Genomic DNA, 26521 nt, shown 5'->3' on the forward strand with positions numbered 1-26521 from the left:
AAAATTCTTCTCTATAATTATTTACTCTTACATTGTATCTGCAAAGCTTATCCATCACCTTATATGTCTTGAAGGTCTAAGGCCCTTCAGACATTGTCTTTTTTGTTTATTCATACAAGACTAATCACAATGGGACCAAAGAGTGTTGGGGTGGCCATTGTTTGCACATTGATGCTGTTACAAATAATGGGATCGTGCAGTATCTGATACTTTCAATGCAGTGATTTTTTTCTGCTCTTATTGATATTTAATTCTATGTGCCATCTTCTAGGAGCATCACTCTGCCCCAAAAACATTTTCATACAATTTTGTCTTTTGCTCTTGATAATTATTCCTTCCTCCCCAGTTCTTTTCTTTCTCTGTATGTTCTTTGCTGTCCCTCGCTCTCCTGAACAAGCAGGCTTACTGATTGCCTTCTTGCCTTCCTCCAAATCTTGTCCTGCTGCCTAATCCTTTGCTCACCCTACCCAGCTTCCTGGTTGTCAATGTCTTCACTTGATATAAACAAACTTCCAGTGGTTCAGGAACTGGGATCCAGCTGTCCTAACCTGCAGAATAAGGGATTTTTGTCTTCTCAGTTAAAATATTTTACACCAAGTAGAGCAGCCTCAAGAGTTCAGGTCCTATTTGATTTTCCTATATGGTACAGTCACATACAAAGCTGCCTTCTGCCTGACTGAGGACAGTCTTTCTTATTTTAGCTATGTCTGTCTTCTAAGGTAAGAAAGAAAAACCCAAGCACCACATGCCACATTTTGACCTTAGCAATGTTATGGGGTTATCCCTTATGCTCACTTTTTGTGGATCTGTAGAAGTTGTTTCAGGTCAAACTATTTGATGAACTTCACATGGGACAAAAAATAGTGAATCTGGTCAATACTGCTCCAGAAAGCTGAAATCATATGGGAACAGATATAGAGAGGTGGGTTACTGGGATGATCGGGAGAACTGAACTGTCTTACAGGAGAATAATAAAAGACTTCAGTTTGTCTGTAAAATGAAAGCAAAGAGGAGCTATGATTGCCCTCTGTGAATACGGAGGGGTAACCCAGAGAGAAAAAAGAATTATTTTAGCTTAATGATCATACTGGCAAAAGAAAAAATGTATATAAACAGCCAGTAAAAAAAATTAGGCTGGAAATCAGAAGGCGGCTTCAGAAAAAGTGTTGTTTTTAACTGTCTCCCAGTAGAATTTCTGTCCTCTCTACTCCTCTGTACTTCAAAGATAGAGCTTCATATATTTATGAAAGAGATTATTTTAAATTGTTGCCTGTGATAATAGGAAACTAGAAATGATGACCCAAGATAACCCTTTCAGTCCTCCATAATACTAAAAAAGATTCCTGGCAGCAAAATACTAATCCTTTCTGCAATTTCTTACCTTTGCATCCACTTGCTTCTGAAAGTTATAACAGAAGGAGAGAAATATGAATTATCATCCTGATTCTCTGCAGTGCTTCTTATTTTCCTTAACCAGTTATTTTCTCTTATTTCCACAGAGTATGTACTGCGGACTGTAACACTGTGCCAGACAGGACCAAAAGTCTTCCACGCATTGTGCTAGTAAGACTGACTTCAGCATCTTACAGGTGCAGAGAAAACCTTCAGCATCTGCATTTGCCTTAAATCCTTTGCGACTGATTCAGTCCCAGGTTTGAGCTTTGGTAAAAGAGGATAAACATAATACAAAATCCAAACAATATTTATTTGTAGAGTTTCTGGCCTGGCAGACTGTAAATAGCTACAACTTGAATTTTCTAACAGTGAGATTGTCTCTTTGTCAATTATTGTTGAAACAGTACTTTTTTTCCTAATGTTATGTTTTGTGATTGCTGGTCTACCTTTCTCACATAGCAAACAGGAGGTTCTTCTGCAAATATGTACAGGCATTTACAGGCATTACTATGTCTTCTTTTTAGGAAGGGACTTTGCTTTTAAGGGCCCTAGGTTCTCACTGAGAAGTGGCCAAGACTTAGGAGCAGCTCAAAATAGGTGTTGAATTTTCATCCAAGTAACAAAATTCTAGATAAAGGCCTGATGCAATTTTCCTCCAGATTCCTCAGTGTAAAGTCAGTGCAGTTATGAGGACACAGATGATACCAAATTAAGCAACACATCATTCTTGGATGATTCCATTCATTTCTTGATGTTTACCCTGTGTCTAATCCCAATGATTATACTCTTCACCCACCTTAGAACTGTGATTATAAATTGACTTATTTTACATTTTGAATGAATGAAGGTAATACTATTCTTGTTATATAATAGTCCCATTAACTCCTGTGAGACTATTTATGAGAGGGAGGGTTGCAGGATCTGTGCCTATTTTTTTAATAACCATCTGATAATACACTTTTGAAAAAAAGTAAAAGTTCCAAACAGTGCAACAGATGCATTTTTTAAAATTCCTATCTAATTGCCTGATGTCTGAATGATACAGACATGACCATCTCTTGAAGATTTTCAGTGCTGACAGATATTTTTAAGTCAGTCTTAGCAGCCACAGAAGGATGCTAAAACCCACAAGTATTCTGACTAGCACGCAGAATAACTAGATGGATGCAATCTGATTGTTCTTGCATTTTACGGGGTACTGATCACAGTTCACAAAAACACAAAGAAGCTCTGAGGGATTTTCATCATTGTGTAACATGCTGTTCAGTGACTGCTTAGTCTATGTAAGCTGACTGTATTTCAGGTACACAGCAGGTAATAGGGTTGCTATTATTATTATCCCAGTACAAATATCACAAGTACACTAACCAAATGTAGGCACAGTCACCTCTTCCCATAAAAAATAACTGGGAGTATTGTCACGTATTTCCTCTGCTTGGAACTTAATAATTTGTCGAAATAAACTAATATTTTACTGAAATTTCATAAGGAGAAAAAGTCATTTTAGTATTAAAACAAATGCATCAGCTGCTTATGCAAATGTATTGGCTATTCATAATAAACAGTATCAAGCAAACAAAAAGAAATATGAATAAGTACTAGAGATGGGCTGGAAATTTCACATAGAATTATTTCTAAACTTTTTGGAAATCTGGATCCAGCTGACACTGCTGATGTCTGCAGCTTCAGTTCCCTAATAACCCAGACTGGACTTGCAGAGTAGCTCAGGCCCTTATCTGCTCAGTTAATTTCAGTGTATCTTAAAAACTTTATCTGTGAGGCCTCTGGCTTAACATTTCTGTAACTCTGAGGACTGTGCTACGGATTTTTGGTTTGAGTCCCCTGCCTTTTGACAGGCCATAGGAGAGCTAGAACTGTAGGAAAGGGAATGTGGATCTATTGATTGAATGTTTCCTCCTTTGCCAATATCACTTGCTAAGGACTACTGATTTATTAAATATTTAAATCTCCTGAACTTTTAGGCTTACTGCTTAACTTTTTACTGATACTCATCTTCTATTCTTTAGCTATCTTTAGGCATTAGTTTCACTGAGTTATCTTCCTTTATGAAAAGCTATTGGCTGTTTAGGGGAATAAGGCATGTCATTTTTTGTTCCTCTGACCCACATCTGAGCTAGATGCTAATCTCAATAGACAGTATAAAACAACTCTTCATGGTCAAACTATTGGTGTATTAACCTAAGAAATCACTTTCATTTATATATGTTCCTAAAAGAGTTCCTTTGTACTCACCTGAGTGCAACGTGAGAAAAGGTCACACTCTCCAATAGCTGTTTTGGTGTGCTGGTGTTTCCCCTGGATCAGGTTCAATATGTTATTGCCCTTCAGCACTTGGCCTCTGTTAAATCCATTCCATACCCAGGTTTGCTTGGATAGTGTTCTCTTGTATAGCGTAACCTCAGCAGAAAAAAAAGTTAATGTTCTGCTGGTCCAAGCAATTCAAGCAAACAGAGACTTGCCTGCATTTCTTATGTTGGGAGAAGCGAAGATGATCTGAGCACTGCTGGCATCCTAGTAACATGGAAACGCCTGTCATACGGGATGCAAATACATTTTAATCACAGCACTATGTAAATGCCTACCTTCCAATAGCACTGCACAGCATGGCCAACTCACAAAAATATTTTTTTTTCCATATGAATAACTCTGTGTGTCTTCAGTATGCCACAGAGTTGTTTTGCATAAGAAAATGAGCTGTTATTTTCCACCCAAGCAAAGTATGCCCTTCAGGTAAAATGTTTTGATTTCAAGAACAATCTGTCAAAATGTTTTACAGCATTCTGGGCTCCTCATATACAGGATTTCCAAGTACTAGACAAGCACAAACATACATTAGAAGAGAATTGGAAACAATTCTCAAGAAAATGTGCAACCTTGAAGATTCTTATTTAGTACTAACTAGCAGATTATTTGGCACAGCTCATGCCCTGGATGAATACACTGTTATTTACATAGCATCAGGCTTCACAAAACTTCATACAAGAAGCCTATATAGCACAAACATATAGGATCATATTATGACCTTGTGCTTGGAGACAGGTATAAATTGCACCAATGCAAGAATATACGAAAGGTAGGTATTATGCATCAGAAAGCTCTTGAACCGTAATTTCCCATATCAGTTGTCTCTTGAGTAGTGCCTTGTGGGTGGTCTGTCCCAAGCCAAGCTGTGCTAGGTGCTAGGAATGAATGAAAGGGAAAACCAATATACCGATGTTCTTGGTTACCTCTTTTTGTAGATGACTACTGGACTCTGACTTGGAGTATGGACATACTCCAGTGTGCCCATACAGAAGTAATCTGGGCAAAGTATGTGTATGATGTAGGAGAGCTCCTACTGACTCCCCCACAGGGGAACAGTCCACATGAGGATTTAATCCTTAGAAGCCTTCTCTTCCTTGAGGAAAAACTGGAGTAGCGTTAACTGCAGAAATTTAAAACTAGTCTGGAAAGTTGGGAAGAAATGAGAGTTTCTAACATACAAGCAAATTGCATGGTGAAGAAACAACAGTTCAGTGTTGTCCCTATGTTACGTTTCAGCTTAATCTTCTGTCCTGTTTGAAAACTCTAAATTGACTTCCATAGGACTGTATTTCAAGCTAGTTAATTTTAGTTATGTTTCATAGAGAAGGCAATGATAGAGGCTAGATTGTAAATCTTGGCCTCTAGATAATCTCTTGTAAGGAGACTTATAAGGAGGTTACACAAAGAGATGCCATTTAGGAAAGGAGACAGAAAAGCTTTGGTAGAAAACGAGAGGGAGCTTTTATGAGACCAGCCCTAAATGATCAGAGTACAAAAAACAGAAGACGTCAACAAGGCATTAGCAAGAAAAAAGTAGGAATGGAACCAAGCTGGATGGTGTATAGAGGAAATACATTTTTATCTTTGGCAGAGAGCCACACAGGAGCTTAAAGGGCATTTGATTGAGGCATTTGACTAAAATGCAAAAAACAGAGTGGGATCTAGGACAGGCATCAGAGCAAGGCATAAGTTTATGAGCATATGAATCACTGAAGAGAAGAAGATGATTTTATGCAATTTTTTTTCTCAGTTGAGGTCTTTTGACAGTATGCGTGGAAAGGAGAGGGAACTGCATTCAAAGTAGTAGTTAATTAAGGCAGGCTGAGCAGCTGGGGACAAAAAGAAGAGAAAAATTATGTGCCTTTTGTGAGTCACTTACAAGTTGTAGCATGTAAAGGCATGCAAGAGCCTTAGTACCAATAGCCTACTTTAGTGGAAGATGGAAATCTGTCTTTTTATTTGAGATTCTTTATCTTAGATTTCATTCTTCTTGTTTCTTGTCAGTTCAAAAATTAAAGAAGTTGTCTTTTGCGCAATAACAAATCCCAAAAGCCGAAGAAGAGACGTGTATATATGTATTTCCATCTCCCTCAAGTTAAACAAGAACAGCAGATAAGTATTCAGCTAATTTAAAGCATCTAATTAGACCTAAGTATTGAAACAGGAGACAAACCTTTGTGCTATACAAGTCAGCAGATTATTTCCCTTGGGTCTGGAGACTTCCCTTTACTTTGGGTCTGGAGACTTCACGTCTGTAAGGAGCAAAGTGAAGTCTTTAGGTAGGGTAAATTATTGTGTTGGTAAGAGGAGTATTTTAAGAGCTCTTACTGAATGGTGAATGGCACATACAAATCTAAAAAGCTGCTACATAAAGTAATCCCCAGTAAAAATATTTGCCCAATAGGCTTTGTATATGTATTATTTGCACTAGGTCAGCTAAACAAGAGGATTTACATAACTATGGCATTGATTCTGCCAAAACTGGAGAAGCCCAGCTATGTTCTCTGGCATAAATACATCTGTGCCCTTAGTCTGATCAATCCTGTCCAACTCAATCCTGGAACAGCATCACAGACTTGTACTGAATCTATGCTTAGTTCATCTTCCAGAATTACAGTAGAGCACTAAAGAGTAGAGCACTCATTTTCTCTCACTAAAAGGATCGTCTTCTAGAAAAAACCCTTTGCCACATAATTATGTCATTTTAGTTTATCTTTGTGCCCTTTGCCTTCCTTTCTCTGAATTTATCTTGACTTTCTTTTTACAGTAGTTCCCATGGCATTAGTCTGCTGCAAATTCAGCTACTGTTCATAATTATCTTTGAAAAACATACATGCATAAATAGCTACCACGAATATCTTATTTGTTTGTTTTAATTATAAAACTTATAAGTGAGACTAGCACTGTCAGTACCACAGACTGATGGTTTTGAGGAAGGCCTCCCTGGAGATAAGCAAAATTTTCCATGTGTCTGTGAAATGAAACAAAGGGCGCCTGCTGACTTGTGTTTATCATTACAGACCCTTTTGACTAACAGCTGGTTTTTTGCTAAGAAGGAAGTCTTACTCAAGGTACTATATTTGTCATTTGTTTGGATTTTGGAATAGTATTAAATAGACTCTTTTTTTTATTTATTTCATCCATGGCAAGAGCAAAGGTGCGGATTCTCAGCTGGTGTGAAGGAACATAATCACCCCAGGGGAGAATCTAGCTGCAAATGTGTAGGTCTTATGCCTGTGTTGCAACAGACCCACTGTTAACGCTCAGGCGGGTCTGTCCTCAAATCTGATCTCTTTCTCTAACAAAGGAATACAAAACATAGGAACATACATATTGTAAATATGAGAACTCTGGTATGCAGACATTGTTGGTGATATTAGAGATTCCATAATCAGAAACAGGATCGTTTCTGGCAGAATTGATTCATGTTTAAGGGACAAACAGTCAAAGAGCGAGGGTAAATAATCTATCCAGAAAAATATACTAACTTCAGCAATGAAATTGGTTAGAAAGTTGCCTTTCACTGCATTCACTCATTCATGTGACACCTGTGACAATGACAACAGGCGTGTAAACAGTTCTTAAAAAAAGGAGGCTGACAAGCTCTAAAACTGCATTTGATATTGATAAAGAGACTGAAATACAGTATCAGCACTACTAAAAACATTTGATTTATTCGTGAATCACCGTGCCCAGATTCTGACCGCTTACGCAGTTAGAAACAGCATGTGCCTGGAGTTTTGGGATCAGGGAAGGATAATGGAATAAACCAGCAAGGATCATACTCCTCATAGTTACAAGTGTGTTTCCTGTCTATTCCCCAGGTAAAGCCAAGACCTTGGAGATGGTTCCCAGGACACTGCGGCTCAGCAGCGTTTCCTGGTGAGTTTGGGTCTCTGTGCACAGTAACGCTTTCGATTGAAATGGAAATGATTACAGCTAGTATTGAATTATAAGTGAAGTGAAGTCTTCACATTTTACTCATCAATGTACTGGTGATAAACTGAATCCTGACGACTTTTTCAGTAGATCACTTCAGATTTATTGAAAGTTCGTAAAGCAGACACGGAAACCCTCAGTTCAAGCAGTTCATATATACACTGAATTAGTAGTGAACATCAAGTCCCATCCTCAAGAACTGCACCTCTTCACTTTGACCACTTACAGAAAGGGGAAGAAAAGAGAGAAAGCTTAAATTCCATGCAAAGTGACTGAATATACAAGTCATAGTTACAACTAAATCCTGCAGCTACTTGCTAAACTGAACCAATGCTTAAGATTTTAAGAGTTGCCCCATGCTTCAAGGTATGTCTGCATGAGTTCTGAAAGAAAAGTACAGGATAACTGCATATACTGACTGAAAAGGATATTTGTTACTTCAATAGTAAAGAAATAAAAGGGGAGATTTCTTCTTCCTCCTCTATAACCATAGAGAGTATATTAATGACCAGTAGAACTGAAGGTTATTTTACCTGAGTCCAAGAGCTGTTAATTTTCAGATTCTTTTTCAAAATAAAAAGCAGAAAAAATTTAGAACAAAGTTTAGTAACAAAGTTGGTATACCATGAATGTTTACAAATAAAAGTAGAAATATGTTTTTATATATATATACATACACATGGCCTGATATTTAATGACACACCTTGTGTTAAAATAGCATTCTTGGCCCTTTGTTGCTGCTCATTTGGTTGCAAAAAATTAGAATACAAATATTTGATGGCAAAGCTAATCTATACAGCATAACTTAAATACAGAGAACAGACACATGTAATAAGAAAACGGTACAAAATGTACCCCCAAAAATTAAATAGGTATTCTTCTTTTTCTCTTAAAATATGCAATAGCTAAATTTTAATCATGCAGTGGCTGTAGTTAAAATCCATTTAACTTTACATTATACTTAATAATGTTCCTATGCGTTTTGCAGTATGAGAAAATACCACAAATACTCTGTGCTTAGTGTAGGAAATATTGCAGAAACACAAATATGTGCAAAGGTTAGGTATATAGATTCTAACTGTGATGAAACTCTGTCCTAAATAATACAGGCCCAGGATACACGGTGCATATTATCAAATGGCATTTTATACAATATTTTTATGCAGGAAATTCAAATTTTTCCTCCAAATACGATTACAGCTCTTGCTTGAGTTTAAAAAAACACTGTATGAAAACTTTACATGATACGTCTTGCCAACGTGTTGCCTACTTCTCTATAAGAAATGAGATTAATCACCGGCTACAGAACTCTGGCCTGGTATAAATGCATATAACTTCGCTTTCCACTCATTTACACCTGCTAAGGATTTGGATTTTAAAACACATACGAGTTGCTGCAGTAGCTAGAATTTATGAGAGTTGAGTTTGCCTGTTACCAAACAGTAAAGTCTGGTCGTACACCCTGGAAATCACTGACAGTAAAAGACCGTGATCGTCTCCTAAGGGTAGGACGACTGGGATTTCTCCCCTTAATCAAATTTAAATAAGGATCAGATCTTAGAAAGCGTGGGTAGCTGTCTTGCTCCATCAGCCTGTAGACTGTGTTTTGTGCTGCATCAAAGGTGGTGATGATGGGCTGTTCAATATTCTGACTTGTGACTTCTTTGGTTTGAAAGTCCAAATTCACCTGAAGAACAAGGAAAAGTATATTTTTTTAATGTACGTTCATGCATTTCCCATGTTACTATCCATAGCAATGATACTGTACTTTGGTGAAAGTCTTTTCTGATAAGAGGACCTTGAATCCCTGATACAACTATTAATACCACAGAATTAGTTAGTATGTTCATGTTCAGTAATGGCTGTCAGAAAGTATTCACAGATGTGTTACTGGTACAATGGAAAACTGGTAAAATAGAAGATCAAGTTTGACGTTTGACTAAAAGTAACTTTCTAATAGTGATCTTGGTATAGTTGCAGCTGTCAGGCTTTGCAACACCAGACTAATACAGAACTCCCCCCATTCTTATTTAGGATCCATGTAGAACTTTGTCTCATTAGAATATGTTAGTGAATATTTAAAATTTCTGATTTCTGTGTACAGTTTTGGTAGTAGGAAGGTGAGAAAACTCTAATAATTAAAATATAAAAATTATTTTAATGGGTTTCTGGAGGCTTTAGATGGGAAAAGCATATTAAAATGATCATTTATTCCACGTACCATTACATTCATCCTGAGAAGATTTAATTAGTATGAGAATTTTATTAAAGTGTCAGGCACTGATTTAAGCACGCTATTTTGAAAAGTCAGATATAATATATTAAAAAAAAGTTGATCCAGTCAAAAAGTGACTTCTATAATATGCCTTTTTTTCCCCTCACTGAGATACACCTGTCATTTCCATAAAGCTAGTTAAAACAAATAGTTTAGATCTAAGAACTGAAGAGCAATTAATGATGATAAAATGGTCCACTCATCAAACCCAAGCTGGACAAGAGCTCTGCTGGACAAGAAGTTAGTCAGAGAGAAGATGCATGTTCCACAGCTGTGTAGTCTGAAATGAGATGCTGTTGGCTGGTCTCAGCTGCTCAGCTGAACCCAAGGAAAGAAGTCTCACCAAAGCCAACTGCTTAAGGTGAACAACAGCACCGACGCTATGTGCACCAAATCAAAAGTATGACAGATACATAAATTGTTATGTTACTGTTCAAGTATGACTTCCACACCCTTCCACACCCTTTCTAGCTTTCCTCCTGCTCATCTTTTCGCTTATGTCAACCTCATAAGCATTGACAGTATCGGCGCTTGATGCCCTACCATAACTGCTCATAGATTGATCAATTGGCAATGACAGGTTCTACCTCAAACAACCCAGGGGGGTTCTTTTTATGTAAGGGTCACCCCAAAGACATGCAGCAGGGAAATAAATGAAAAGGGATGCAAGTCTTTGAAAGTGGACATTTCCTAGGAAAAGCAGATCCGAATCTTAAATATAGTCTATGGGAATTACAGGTGGAAATTGCACCATTTTGCAATCCTTCTCTTAAATGAGAATTACACCTTTATCACCCTTGTTACAGGGATGTAGCAGTTAGTGTTTAACTTCTGGTATTCTGACAAATAAAAAAAAAATAATACAGGGGAAAAGGAGCATTGGCAAGTGACATATCTGATCTGCTCAAACTTGATAGAATTACAGGAAATTGTAAGTCCAAAAAGACCCATTGAAGAGGCTGATTGTGATTTCAGTGAGAGTTCATCATCTCCCAACCTGTTCATCTTCCTAGAGCAGGCAAAAAATATTCCTTTTGCTCATTTATGAATCCTTTATAACACGCTTCAGTAACATGAAGAAATTGTAAATATGAAAACTTTTTGCACTGCTATAGTAATATGAAAAGGCCTTAGTGTTGGTGAGGATTGACATATCAACATATTTTTGTGTATGTGTTAACAGTAACATACCAAGAATATCCTATTAGAGCTGGGGGGCGGAAAAGGGCAAGGGGTCAATGAAGAAAAGTCCATGCTTAAAACATAATTAATATCTTAAAGGATATGTTTAATTTAATAGTTTCTTCTAACCTCTTTTAGTCTTTTGGCTTATTTAAAATAAAAGCTTCTGATTCTCAGTTATGTAATAATTAAATAGATAATTACTGGTTTAAGAGAAAGGGAGAAAAAGTCTGTTGTTCTGGAGGTAGCTTTAAACAAAGACAGATAATACATTTCGCAAATGCTAGCTGATATATTTCATTGCAGCTTTAACATTTAACATCACTATTTTTTCTTAAATATACCCTATATATGTATCTCCTGGCTTTACAGACCACTAGGAATCTCTGATTCCTATGATATAATACTTAAACTCATGCTCTACACTTAGAAGAGTAACATGGAGAGGGTATTGCAAGGAGTATGGAGGACAATGAGAATAATCTATAGAGTTTCTTCCAGATTTCCTTCCAGAGCTTTGACATTTAAGCTACAGCCTTCTTATGTCAGTGACTACATGATTAACTGTTGCCCCTGCTTCTGGGCATGCACTTCTTAAAAGCAGATTTCATCAGATGCAGTTTTGTCAAATACTGTGTATAATGAAGAACATTTTTACTGTACCTCTTTTGGAGCATCTTTCTGTATGAATGTTTCATAAATGGTCTTAGCTTTCAGCAAAAGTTCATGTGCAGTTTTGCTTTTCTTGTAATCCTCGCAAGCTATCCAGAACTCGATGTTCTCCTCACTGAACTCAGTTTTCAGAAACTTTGTAAAGGCATCCAATCCAGCTACAAAAGGAAATGTTGAATTGCATTAAAAAAATATATCCTTAACAGACAGTTACTCTTGTCACACAGTCTCTGCAAGGTAACAAAAAAGGTTGTGCTCCCTTTGAATTACATCCCATTATAGATAATTATTTTAAAATATATAAAGGTTTTAAAATAAGTGCAGTTCTTCCATTATGATCCTGAGTGCTGTAACTCCCATTACAGAATTTTCAGCATCTGTAAAAATCCACTACCAAGATCTCATGAATTTAGAAATTGAAGCAATGAAAGCAAATGGATGTATATGGAAGTGATGGACTTTGTTCTGGCTGAATATCAATTTAGGTTGACCGAAATACTATTTGAATCTTTGCTCATAAGTAGACTGTTCTTCAGTAACAATTTAAAGTGAACGGCTTTTAGCACCTTTACAATTTGCTTTATCCTATTATTATTATGCTGAGATACTTTCTTTCCCCAATATGCTTAATCTGTGGAAGTAATGCAATCGTATTGATGTCAGCTGTTCAAGGAAAAGCACATAGTGTCCAGCACTGTAGCTGGATCATACATGTGTCCCTCCAAAATGGAAGGAGGGGCATAGGTGCATTTGATAATTATGTAAGCAACAGGCCCTTTCAAATTATGCCCAGTTTTGCTCCTATCACTGTTTTAGAAACAAACTGTATCAGAAGTGACAAAGTCTTTTCTTAAGTACATAGAACATGTTTTAATTTTTTAAGGTTTGGTCTTGCAGTCAGGAATATTTGAGAAATATTCAAATGAAATTCTACTGTTTATTGAAGGAACTCTTTGCTGTCTGTTACATTACTTTGTTCAATAAAATATGAAACTTAAAAGTTATTTTCAACTATTTTCAGTAGTTGACAGCATGCTATAGCCTAAGCACATGAGGAGAGCAGAAACACACACTGCTATAAATGACTTAGTTTAGGTAACTGCCAGGCCTATTTAAGTGCACAACTGGATTTCATAATTTTCCATCATTTTCCATCAATATTCCATCCTAACAGTCTGCATGGAGAGGAAAAAACTACTAACCTTTCTCAGAAAGCAGTTTGTCAAAAGATTCTCCCCATTTCACTGCTGCTTCAGGAGACACACTGTTTAAGAAACAGAAAGTGAAGAATTGTGCATATTGTGTACTTACGAAGCTGTCGTAACATATGTTATCTGTTACCATTATTGTTCAGGACTGTTTCACAAAGCCTTTGATTAGATCACATTACTAAAGCAGCTTATTCTCTTAGGTACTTCAGAAACATTTGGTTTAATTTTTTTCGGACATTTTTCCTGCAGAGTGGTACTTTTTTCCCCCCTGTTTAAAAAGACATCAGAACAGAGATTTTTCTCTTCAGTGTTTGTGTTGCACTACTAATCTTTAAGGGAACTGAGATCATGCAGTACGATAAAACTCATAAGGGAATCAGGTCAGTCACCTATTTAAACTTAAAAAATACTCTTGCAGAGATGTGGTTTTGAATGCACTCGGTCTGAGGCTCTGTTACCACAGTCTATTTTTAATGAAATACGGGAAATTCTATAGCCTGAAGACAAAGTTGTAGCAATATGGTTTAGGTGATAGTTTTACAGGGTAATAGCACACATAGCCTGGTTTGTTTACCACAAACATGTTTCAAATGTCATGTTATTCTGAGACAGTGTGCTCCATTTATAAAATTCACGTAGTCGTCATCAAATATGTCATCGCACATATTTTACTTTGATTTCAAATATTCTGCCTTAGAGAACAATGCAGAAAAGAAAAAAGAACACTCTACTTCGTTCACTCAAATACAATTTTTGGGAAACCCTTTTTTGGTGTTGTATAGACTAACCCTGAACACGCCCTGGACAGCACTTTGCTTTTGTAGACCAGAACTGGAGTAAGCCTGGAGATGAACTGTATCACACTAGGACTAGGACTTAAGTTCTAAGCCTGAAGGTTAGGTCAATTTTTATTAGGTGCTTTCTGAATATTAGCATTTAGAACCATTTTCATTTGAGGGCAAAGCACAGTACACTGAAAGTATCATAAGCAACTTGTCCAGGGTTAGTTGGTTAAAACAACTTATGGACTGAACGCTTCTTAAAAATTATTCCCCCTTCCTTGTGGAGGCTTACCATTCTGTTGCCTGATTCACATAGTTTGGGTTCTGTTGGCAAAATCTGTAGGCACGTGAAGTTTAGATAAAGCGAAATTCCAATCCCTTTAAGAAGGAATTTAAGACAGTCATGATCTTGCTTTTGCACAAAACTAAAAGGAGGATTTTTAATTTTTTTTTTTTAATAGATGTCACATCTCTCCTAGCTGAAGTCATTGTTTATAGGAATTAAATTTTTAACTAGGGAGAGACAAACAGTTCTCGAGAGGTATAACTGCTGGAGAACTGAAATTCAAGAAATGAACATAGGCTACTAAAGTAGGGGGATTCTGGAGTCAGGTAAAATGAGACCTCACTCCCTTACAGAGTTTTTTAAATTAGGAGAAGTACAAAAAGTGCAGTTCTCTGAACTGTGTGGACTTGTACGTCTGAGAACAGGGGGTTCCTATAGCTACAGAAATTAATATGGTCATAGTGAAAGATAAACCCTGATGGCTTCAGACAACATACACAGTCCACAACTGCACAGAATGCTGGAAAGGTTCTTTGCTGTGTTTGGAAACTCCTGGTGTGAATTTCTGATTTTCTTCCAGAAACTGCATCAACCCAGTAGCCTCATAGATCCCCAAGAGCTGGGTGCAGCAATGAGTTGCTGCAATAATAGACAGAAACCTACATTTGTTCAGCTTTGCCACTTTCTAAATATGAGAAGAAACTAGTTAACAGGGCATAGGCATTTCCAGTATCACCATGCTGTCCATCTACAGCGTTTCATTAAGTTCTCTTTCTACTTATGTTAGTTAGTATCTCAGTGTGAAGAACGGAAATAATAAAAACTAAGTAAATCAAAGAACCCCAAACTATTATCTCACTTTATTGTTTGAAAAAGGGTAATTTTCTTTTTTCTTCTTTTTTTATTTTTACCAAAAATAATCTACACCTCTCTAGATATAATCTATATATATCTGAGAAAGATCAGCAAAAATCTACCACTTTCTCTTCTATACAACAAGAACAGCAGAATCCCTGTTAGTCAGGCACCTGGCTGAGAGTAACGTGGTAGAAGGCAGCTGGCTGAGGGAGGAAGTGATAGTCTGTTAAAAGGGGGAAATTCTTTGGAGAATTATTTATTGCTATTGTATCTGCCTCTGAAAGTGCCTTTTCACAGATGACAAGAATGCATTGATGGCTGTGTACTTTGTATGAAATACCCAAGGGTAATCAGCCACCCAATACTGTCTGCGTACAGGTGACATGGAGGCCAAGCTTTCTCTTTTTAGATGCAATCTTAGCATGGTTTTACATGTCTGGAACTGAGACACGGAAAAAGCATATTCTCAGCACTGTTTTACCTTTGTTCATCATTGCAATGTCTTGTATTTCTGAGTGAACTGTAAAACCATTGAATTAAGGCCTCTGCCAGCAGCAAAGCAAGAAAGAGAAAGAGAGGAAAAAAGAAAGTAATGAACCCTCCCATGAGCATGGAGTGGAAAGTCTTTCAGATCATTAGTACACCCTATCATTTGGATGGGCGTGATATTTGGACATGTGAGCAACAAACGTTGCCTAATTATCCAGATGCATAGCTGCAAGTGTTTAGATACCCACTTCTCGGCCACTTTTTATTTCGTGGGTTCTAGAAACAGAGTTTGGGCCTTTATGCAATTTCTATCATGTGTTCACTATTAGTAAGGGCTTGTAGAAGCAGTTCTGGTCAAAGCAGGCATCTTGGCCCCAAGACAGTAACAGCTTAAATAAGGTTCATCAAGCTTAACAAGACAAAAGCACGGGAAGCACTGAAGTGTTCTGAAGTGATCTGTGATGGAAAGAAAGGGGCGGCAAATGTTTTAGGGCATGGAGTTGCAGTACTTTACACATTCCTTCTTTCCAGTCAAGACCTACAAATGCAATTCTTGATATGCCAGTGAGATCTTGGTACCCCATTGAAGTCAGGAACTAAGCTCTTATTGAAGTCAACAAATCCAAGATTTCACCCTGCGTCTTTATGAGAAATAGTATAACAGGGACAATATTACAACAGTGTTTAAACATCAGTATCTGGATTTTGGAGACAAGAGTGTTCAAACAATTACTGCAATTATTGAGGAACTATGCATTCAGTATTTGACATGTATCTGGCATTTGTACATCACAGAATTCTTTGGAAAACCTGCTTTCCAAGGAGCTGTATGATTTCCCTGTAAGGAGTAATTTGTCCGCTACATTTCTGAGTTGATGCTTGTTCAGTATAGTCAGTGGACTAATGAAAATGCTGTTGGCATGAGTAAAGGTTTAAATGTGTCTGCAAGTGTTTGGGGATCAGTCTACACTTAGTGGTGTGAAAACACTTGTGGTGAGTTACCTTGATGAATACCAGTTAATTCTGTAGTGTTTGTATGCTTCAGTTAGATTGCTGACTTTTAAATTAAATAGATCTTGAAAGCATTACTCTCTGCCAAGTCTGAATGCACATACACAAATGCAGGCAACATTCTGAGTCACACAGGCACTTCCTGAAAGGAATCCCCATCGACTCAGTCTTTTATAATGCTTACCTTGCTGCTTTTGTCAAGTTTCCAGGTTTACTAAGATGATCACCTTCGTGGAATTCAGATTTCTGCAGGAGAAGGCTCAGCCTATTTCTCTTCTGCTTAGCTCTACAACAGAATTAGGGTAGCTTTTCAAGCAACCTTGTTGAAAGTTGGTTGTTTTTTTTTTCTCAAACATTTCCTTTGACTAATATCTCTGTTTCTGCATCATAGATCCCCCTGTGTTCACTTATAGTAATGTTGATGTTACTTCTCCTACATATATTATTCACATTAATGATTTTTTTTCTTTATAGCTTAGCACAAATTTACATATGAAGCACTGGCAAAGAGAAATGGAAATCTTTTCATTTTCAGTATCTTTTTAATTTCTTTTAAAGATGAGGGGGTGAAATTTCACATTGGAGAACATAAATAGTTGGCTCAGCATCTTCCACTTTTAATGTTTCACAAAGAAAAAGGAAGTATTGCTTCCTGTCATTTGAAATTTTTAAAAAGAAACTTTCCCGGATCATATTTAGGCTTTAAAGAAGCATTTCTCAGAACTTCTTGAAACCTCCCTCTCCTCTTTTCTTAGTTTATTTATTTGACTTTTTTCTTGTTCTTAAAAAATATTTCCACGATTAATTAATATTTTAGGTATACAATTCCTAGGATTGCAGTTCATGAGTCTTCATATATATAAGTCAAAAATAAAACGATCTGTGCCCTAAAATTCATACCCACAGCTATGTTAGAAGAGTCCTCTATGTAAACAGAACACTCAAAGTGTCAGCCTGACCTTAAAACTTACCCAGGCTTGCTTGCTTGATGTGGCTCTTCTTTAATTGTTGATTTCATGACTTTGTAATAGGACTTATCCTTTGAAGCAGAAATGTTTAGTTGGGGGAATAAAAGAAGTGGGTTCTCCATCTTCCTCTAAAAAATCTTCGCAGTTTCAAAAAATGTTTCTTTTACTTCCTTACAGCACTGGCATCTGGTGTAACTGATGTGCTCAGGAGGGCTCTCACATGCTGTATCGAGCTGGGCTGCCCCCAATTGGCTGTTGAGCAGTTTCCAGAGCAGGTAGTGGGAAGAAGGAGGTTCTCCACCTTCACTGCCACTGCAGCTGCACGTACACGGGACTTTAAGTAGAGTTCTGGTTTTACAGTCGTCATTTAGGGAAGTGAGATTGCAACTTTGCAAAATGGCCGTTGATCATCCAGACAAACACGGCTATCAGCATAGAGAAACTCCTGGGTTTGTGCTTGTGGAACTTGATATTTTACTAGACTTAAGATGACGCCATCATTTTCCTCCAAACACCTGCAAGAAGTGTACATAGTTTCTCTAAAAGTAACTTTAATGAGAATAATTTTGTATAAAATAACGTACACCGTTGTCTTAAGCTCTTAGAAGAACTTCTAACTAACCTTAAACTGCCCTCTACAGCCTCAGGTGCCATATGCTGGACACAAAATCAGTTCTATCTATAGTATGCTAACTTGAAACTCGGGGTTTCCAAGAGTCTCCTGCAAGAGCCAGATGAAGCTGTGGTTGATCAGATATTTCGTAAGTGGAGATTTTAGTTTTTGCACCATTTTCCAGAAATGATGAGCACCTACTTCTAATTTCAAGTTTGTCCACTTAAAGCTCCTTCTTTATCTTTTATCTCTGTGGCTTTATTTTCATTTACAATCTCCCAGCCAGGATAAAAGTCTTTAGCTCAGCACAAAAATTTGTGGGTTTTTTATTTATTTTGACAGTAAATAACCAAAAATTTCTCATTTCAGTTTGCATAATGTAAAAATGTATTAATTTTTTAGGCTGATCAGCACAAATTACCTCTTCACATACAAGCTTGATGTCAATTAAGTTTCTCATTCTTAAGTACAATTTGTGTTGGAGATGTCATAGGAACGATACATCTACCAAAGAAACCTCTTCAGTGTTAGGTGAATGAGGGACTGGAAAAGATGAAAATTATGCAGTAGTTAACTGATGAAGAATTAAATAGTCCTCCTTTTTTTAATGCCAATGCCTCATTTTGATTATTCAGGTAAGACACCGAGCCTTGGGGAGACGACATGACCTCATCACCTTCCTGCAATTTTGTCCAATTCTATGCAATTACTGCAACACAGGTAAGTTCTGGTGAGAGTCCCACCATGGCCCACCATGGCTTGCGAAGCTGAGGAGGACAGGAGGTACTAATATTCAAAAGAACTAAAAAAAACAAACTCTGCTGGGGCTCAAAATTCCTGAAACATAACAAAAAAGATGTTCTCTATTGTGATTTTTTTTTTAAGAGAGAAAAAAAGAAAGAAAACTCACGTGTATTACATGTGCAATACAAATTTTAAAATCAGACTGAATGGGAAATATTCAATGCAAAACTGCCTTTTGTGACCCAAGGACCTTTAAGAAAGCAGGGTTATGGTTTTAAACTGCATTTTCAGTTTTAGAGTAGGCTTATAGATTACAACTTGTTTATTTTAAACTGACTTTAACCACAGCTGTCTTTAATAATATATTCTGCCTTTTACCAATGAGTAAATAAATATAGAACGCATGATTTTGTTTCACTTTTCTGCAACAGTGGTAGTCACTTGAGGGGTTTTTTTCACCTGTTATGTGTATATAATACTGTCTGTGTTCATCTGCCATAATTTTATTACCTGGTGATTTCACTTCCTGAAAAATGTTAATTGTAGCCTCAATAGTTCACATAAGCTGATTTAAGAAAGATTTGTAGCATGAAATGTCACTCAGAAGTGAATCGTGGTGGCCTTGCCACTATACCACGTAACTTATAGATGGAAACGATCCATTACGTCATCTCTTTCAGCACCCACCAACCATGGGCTCTCCTCAGCGTACGTCTGAATGGCTTGTCCAATCCACTCTTGAATGACTCTAAAGCAATGGGTGTTGTGTCTCAGATGCTTGAAATATTACTGTACTATACTGTGACAATAGTACCAGTCCCAAATGCAGCAATGTGCTGTGCATCTCCAGAGAATTCATTTGGAAATTTGGGGGGGGAGGGAGTGGGGAGGAAGGGAATAATTGCAAACTATCTCTTTTTTTTTTCCCCCTTACTTTTTTTTTTCCATTAATGGAAAGCTAGTATTAAATCCAGGCCCTGAAGTAGCCAAATTGCATCAAAGTCAGTCTGTGTTTTGTCAACAATGGTGCTGGTGCTAATAAGTATTTCTGTTTTGCACTGCGGTAGTTATAGCAACGGTATTAATGACCCTACGAATGCTTCTAGGCCTTTTTGTATACTGCAAGATGACGATATAGAAAAATGAATAAGTTATTTTAAGCCAGAAAAAGCAGGCCCAGAATATTATGTTGAAGACATGACTAGAGATCTAGAAAGCTCTAAAGAAATTTGGGATGAGAACCAAATGTCCTGACTCCCAGCCATTTCTCTAACCACTGAAATGTATTCACAAATCTTTTGGGAAGGAGACTAGGGATTTTTAAGCCCTCAAATCAAGATAATCTCTGCAAAGTGAGAGCAATATTGACTTAATGATTTATTATTTGTAGAAAAGAATAACGACATTTTTCAAAAGCTTTCGTAGTTAGATGAACAGAATATGTATTTTCAAAACAATCTTTATGTGACAAAAAAGCAAAATTGCATAGATCATAAAGTGCAGGAGGTTCCTTGAGGTGATGTCCTGATCTCTTTGGGCCTGTTCTTCGGCTGAAAAGTGTCTGCACTGGCTTCTGTTAGTGTTTGATAAGGTTCTGTCACAGCTGATGATCAAGTCATGCTTGACTTGTGTAGAACCAATAGCTGCCCTGTGTGAAAGAAATATTGACCGATACTATTAGCAATAAGGACATTGTCCTATACACTGAATATGTCATATTTCTTTTTTAAAGGTAAGCACTGAAAGATTCAGACTTTCAATTCAGCTGAATAGAAGTGAAGCCCCGATTGAGTGGTTCAGCTCAGCACAAAGACCTAGAGCACAAGGAGACGTCCTCCTTTGTTAGTAATCCCGCCGCATCTCTCTTCAAGCTGTTTTTGTTATGCCAGGTAAGAGTAAACTTTGCCTCCTTCATGTCCATGCTCATGTTCTAGCACTGCCTGGGCTTCTCCACAACCAAGCTCCACCGTTGCTCTTATTCAAATCCAATTTTACCAGTATGGCTTTTGTGCGGTTATGTTTGTTTTAGTTTCTGCTGAAGGGAAGCGATATTCATCTTTGTGGGAAGAAAAAAAAAAGCCACACAGTCTCTGTACTGTCCTGTGAAGAATAAGCATGGAAAGAAACTTCACTGAAGAGCATGGGCAGAAAAGATGTATTTCCATATTTTTTTTTCTTTTTGCTGTAAAGGATTTGAGGAGTTGAAAATTAAAATTACATGTTTTGAATGAATTTGGCTGTAATAAATAATTCTGCTCTTCAGTAACTTCTTAACAATTTATCACTCCTCAATATTTATGTTGTTTATTCCTTATTGGAAACCATAGTTGGACCTATAATTTAATAATTATATGATCCAACATATGGTTGTTTTGTTTATCTTCAGATAAAAAAACATTTTTGCTTCATGAAGCAATACCAAAAGGAAAATAGTTTTATTGGAAATCTCAAGTAGAGGAGCTTGCAGTCTGCTAATTCAGTGAATTCCTTTAGTGGTGCACTTAAAAGATTCATCCTAGTGGAGGAACTTGGCATGTGGGATACTTCAGAGTTAGTGAAAGAGAAGCATTGTAACGCCTACACATAGTTCACGTTATAAAACCCTCTTTTGTTGCTGCTGTTTAAAAGGAAGGAAACAAAATGGCATTGCTTCAGATATGGATCACTGACAACAGGAACAAAACGCTTTGCATTTGGGGTCTGTAGGTCCTGTCAGTCAGGGATCTCAAAAGAATTTTGTAAGGCATCCATGATGAAAACTCAGGCTTGGTGCAGGCTTGGGAATCTCTGTAGTTTCTGCAGAACTTCTGCTGTGGAAAATGTTTACATCTGTGCTAAACTAGATTCATTTATTTAGTCTTTTGAAAGGTCAAAATAAGAAAGTGAGTCTGCAGAGTTCTCAGCTGTATTCATTTCCTGCCTGCCCCATGGTTATATGGCCAGCATCTCTGATTAGTTCTATTTACGTATCACATACATCACTGTCACAATTAATCTACAGGAAGCTGGTTTCTCAGTTGAACCACTCAGTGTTTACAACTAGCTCTCCACAAGTGTATCACAGTGACATCAGTGCTCATTAGACAATTCCATTTTAATGACCAGCTTCCGGAAGTGCTTACCTAGGACACTCACACGCATTTTAAAATGTGTTTTTTTAGTATGGTATTCACAGGAAATGTTGAAGGCAGGAATGTACTCTAAATCCCGCCCAAAATATCCTACTGGGGTTATGCACTACTGGATTTATTTCCATCTTACAGAAACCCAGAGGGATTCCTCACATGACAACCTGCTTTTTTTCCAAGAGAAAGATTTTATCAATCCATGCTAACAGTGCAAGCAACAGCAAGTATTACGCTGAGCATTTTCTGGTCCTTCTGTGAAAGGTGTGGGAGAACAGAATGGAAAGACTGTCGCTTACTCATGCAAGAGGGGTGTGAATCCTGGTCCGCTGAATATTAGCTAGAAGATCAAATTCCCTACAGCAGACAAGGGAATGTGTTTTACATCAGAACTGAGTCCGCTATCACTGAACTACTGTGTGTTTAAGCAGAGCCCTTGTGTTGGATGTCAGGCATGTCCTCCCTCTGCTTTCCCAGTCAGATGATTCAGGAATATCTTGAGGATGCTACAGCACAGGTTGAACTACTAGGGCAGGCATTGTCAAACCTCCATAATGCAGAACTAGGGAAGCTGAAAGAAGCATTTCATATTAAAAAGGCAGCTCTGCAGGGAAGAGGGCTACCCCAGGGCTGGGAGAGCACTCAAAGCAGGTTTTGAAGGTCACACGTAAGTATTTAGGATTAAATTAGGCAGGACCTAAGAGCTTAGGTACTCCTGTAAAGCTGCCCTTGATGGCTGCAGTGTTGCATCAGGTGCTCCCTCAGTATAATATGGCACTGATACAGACATACCCAATTCTGTCTATTTAAAGCACAGCTAAGATTTCTGCAATAATACTTTCTTCATCTTATATGTTATTATGTTTTATACATTGTTTCTTCTTCCTGATAGTGCATTGTTCTGATGTCCTCATGTAGCTGATGTAAATAGTCCTAGGGTTTACAAAGTAATATGGTGGATTGCTCATCAGAGCAGTAAAAAAATTGGTACCAAAAAATTGAAAAAGTAGTCTCTCAGTCCTCACTAAATATATAAATATATATGTATATAAATATATACATATATTAAATTATCTTCAAAGTCTGTCAAAAGAAGACAGTATTGAAGATTTTAAAGCTACTAGTTATTTTGATTTTTCTCTTCAGTAATTACCCGAAGAAGTTCACCACTAAAATTAGATATAAGTTAATAATAATGCCAGGTCATATTTGAATGAGTATGAAATCTTCAGAATGACTGAAAAGTTTTCCAGGAAGGTTCAACTATTTTTTGAGGATAAGAAAAGCTGTATTCTAAAATATAAGCTGGGGCAGTTTTATTTCCTAGATGATGAAAGTTTTGCAGTAGTAGTTTCCTTTTCCTCCTCCCAATCTGTTATAAATCTTCTCTTATGAGGACGCTGGCTTCAAGGCAGGGACACTCATTGTCAGTGTTCACTAGCCAGTCATAGTCTCTCCTTCTCTTAGTTAATACCAGAATTTCCAACAAAAGTCTTCAGTTATCAAGCATCAGGGTAACACCAGCTTTCCCAAAACTGCCATCCAATTTCTTCCTCAGATTTGCAAGAACCCTCAAGAAAAGCTTGCTGGCTACCTAACACAGTAATATGCAGAGGGCTGTGAATCTTAGCCTTCAGAAAAGCTTCAGGCATAGTAGAGATAAAGCTCTGCTCTCGTAAAGTACTTATGCATATGTTTAATTTCAGTCATGCAAGACATCTTATCTGATGAATTTGCTGTGTTGGACTAGAGACTATGTGATCTGGCCAAGATCTGAGACATTTTGGGATGCAGCAGATGTGAGCAGCAACATAAGAAAGAATTGAACCCACTCTTCATTCTGGACTCTAGGCAGCAGTATGGATTTTATGGATTCCTCACTGTCACCCTTGCTGTCACGTTTGTGACAAAAGCCCTTGCCATTTGGGCACTATCCATTTCTCGAATGTCTCTGGCTTTTAGCCCGAGTCATGACGTGCTTCATTAGTACAGTTTTGATTTGACACAGTCCTTAACTTTTGCAAATGTTGACCTTGGTGACCTCTGGTTTTCACACCAGCATCTAAACCTGATTCTCATCAGGTCCAATCTGCTGCTCCTTTCTCGTTTGAGTTTCTCTGTCACAGCTAGAATAACTGGAATCACAAAACCAAGTTTTGCAAAGCTTGCCAAAAATACTTCCTCAAAACAGAGGAAATGTGATATTTGCACTTTTGGTATGCACACCAGGAAGCAAGCTGTTCTAGTCTCTCTGTTGAGTAGAAACAGGTGATCATTTATCAGGTTACACTGTCAATTTGATAGACATAAAACTTGTAATAATTTTGATATTGTTGTGGTCACCAAAACTAATACAAATTTTGCATTTCATCTGTTGCCAATCAGCCTAGATTGCCTGAGGATAGAAACTGTTAGTCTGAAATGTGTCCTTGTGGCATGTATGAAATAATTTCTATTCCAATTCACAGTGACCACAAGCCATTTTTTGTAATTCCTAAGGAAGGTCTGCAGACTGTCTTGCTTGATCCACAAGCACCTTTCAAATCCTAACTTTAGAGATTGTCACTGAGGCCAAGACTTTTTTTTTCCCCCCAGAATGGTCTCCGAGATTAAAATCTGTGCTTTCTAACGACCGAATTACACCCCAGTCCTGAGAGTGTTGATCTTCCCCAGAGGATGGAAGGCGAGAACAGCCGTACAGACGTCCAGGTCTTCCAGCGCCAAAATAAGGTACCTCAGGTGATGGGGTTGGCCGTGCAACGGCCACGGCTGTCCCGGTGCTCCCTCTATTGGAAAAATTCTGACATGTCCTTTCTCCTTTCCTTCAAAAAAGGGGACACCAACAGCCCTGCTTGGAAATCAACGTCCCAGGGGTTTTCCAGTCAAATCCGAGAGAGCTGTGTGCGAGAGCTGCGCGCACCCCTCTGCTGCTGGCGCCTGCCTGCCTGCCGCTGGGGTTGTCTGATGTGGCCCAGCGGAGGGGCGCTTGCTTTGGTTTGGTTCCGTTTGAAATATCAATATACAGAGCAATACATTTTTAAGGACTGAAGAAAAATCAGTAAAATAGCCTGATCTTTTGCAAATATTTTGCCTAGGAGGTTCTCCGGTGAAAGGAGTTGTGTTTTTTTCCAGGAAACACAGCACCTGGGCTCGCCAGGCCCGCTTCCAGTGTGGGGCCCAGAGAGGCAGGGCGACGGCCTCAGCTCCCCGCCGGGGCCGACCGAGGGGCAGAGCCTTAGCCTCTGCCACAGCAGTGGGCCGCCGGGTGTCATTTGGGAGCACGACACACGGAGCGGCTCGGGCTCCCGGGTCACGTTTGCTGAGGGGACCGGGGGTGAAAGCTCTGCCGGGCGGGAAAGGGCCGGCAGCGAGGCTCCACCTCCCGGCGGGCTGCCATCACGACATGGCGGCCCGGACGGCTCTGTCCCACGTGACGGCTCCGGGACTACATCTCCCGGCATCCCTCTGGGCAGGGCCCGCCGCCGGAGCTGCCCGTCCCGCCCCGGGAGTGCGGAAGCGCCCGGAGGGGCCGGGCGCGGCGGGGCCTGGGCCGGCGGCGGCAGCGGCAGCTGTCGGGGCGGCTCCTGCCGCAGCCGGGGCGGCCCGCGGAGCCGTCGCCCTGTGTGGCTGAACGCACGGCAGTGCTCTGCCTCTGGGCTTACCCCGCTCTCGTCTTCCTTACGTGAGCAGAGAGAGCAGCGGCGGGGCACAGGCCATCTCGGGGGGTGGCGAGGCCGTGGATCGCCTCGTAGTTATGAAAATAGTGTTCTGGCCACTGGGTTTCCTGCAGCGAGCGGGTGACCGAAAGGCCTGCATCAGTTGTTGCTGCTTGTAAACAGCCTGGGTTGGGCTAGCTGTGACCAAGGGCAGGCAAACTGGTCTTCCTGGCTCTGCTTATCCTACTCCTTATCCTACTGCTTTAGCCTACATCGTTTTCTTTATCACACTGTATTTCTTTTCTGGAGGTAATTTAGTCATATCCAGCCCTGTTCAGGTTTCCCCCAGGGTTTCGAGCTCTCTCTCTGAGCAGGGCCAGACCTGCAGCCAGCAGAAAGACAAGCTAGTGAGAGTTGAATACAGCCAGGCCACCCTGGGGCCAAGGAGGTTGCGCCCCCCGTGTGTCCGTCATACACCCCTAGCAGATCCCTGCTGTGTCTCCTGGCGGCATAGCCGGGCAGCCTGCGTGAGTGCACAGGCCCTGTGTTGACTCTTGCCCTGGCTTCAGGTTCAAGCTTACAGCCCCTGTTCCCTGATGACCTACCTTGTGAGCTATGGGAGAGCTCATATGTGAGCCAGGCCTCGTTGGTACCTTCAGTTTTGCTACCTGGTTAACACCGACTCACGCCAGACACATGCCACCATGTGAGTTTCCTTGTCAGCTGCCTGGGGGGTGAAAGAGTTGGCCCCGTTGACCCTGCAAACTCAGACCATCAGCCCTCAGTTTAAAGATCATCTGTATCAGAGAACCCTTCTGTCCTTCCTAAGAATGACCAGGATGCTCTTATCACCTGCTCAACCTGTACATTGTTGCTTCTGATGGATCTCCGGTATCTAGAGCTGGGCGATCATGCACCAGTTTCCTGATCACCCTCTTCCAATGACAGCCCCATTGATAAGAAATCCCTATTTGTGTTGAGGGCACACAT

At 39.0% G+C, this 26521-nt stretch overlaps 1 protein-coding gene and 1 long non-coding RNA gene across 2 annotated transcripts; one reads left to right on the forward strand and one right to left on the reverse strand.

Moving 5' to 3' along the window:
* Window positions 1-6724: 6724 nt before the first annotated feature.
* On the forward strand, window positions 6725-24893 carry LOC140654463 (uncharacterized). The gene is made up of 6 exons (XR_012043422.1): window positions 6725-6791; window positions 7545-7602; window positions 18642-18726; window positions 20483-20639; window positions 24471-24605; window positions 24709-24893. It is a non-coding gene; the product is annotated as an uncharacterized lncRNA (long non-coding RNA).
* RGS18 (regulator of G protein signaling 18) lies at window positions 7762-17770 on the reverse strand. The gene is made up of 5 exons (XM_072867754.1): window positions 17397-17770; window positions 16610-16711; window positions 12991-13052; window positions 11780-11946; window positions 7762-9346 (listed from the first exon to the last, which is right to left on the reverse strand). The coding sequence occupies exons 1-5, from the start codon at window positions 17513-17515 to the stop codon at window positions 9092-9094; spliced, it is 705 nt and encodes a 234-aa protein (XP_072723855.1). The 5' UTR covers window positions 17516-17770; the 3' UTR covers window positions 7762-9091.
* Window positions 24894-26521: the final 1628 nt, after the last annotated feature.

The sequence above is a fragment of the Ciconia boyciana genome, chromosome 7 (assembly GCF_034638445.1).
Source record: "Ciconia boyciana chromosome 7, ASM3463844v1, whole genome shotgun sequence".
Lineage (NCBI taxonomy): Eukaryota > Metazoa > Chordata > Aves > Ciconiiformes > Ciconiidae > Ciconia > Ciconia boyciana.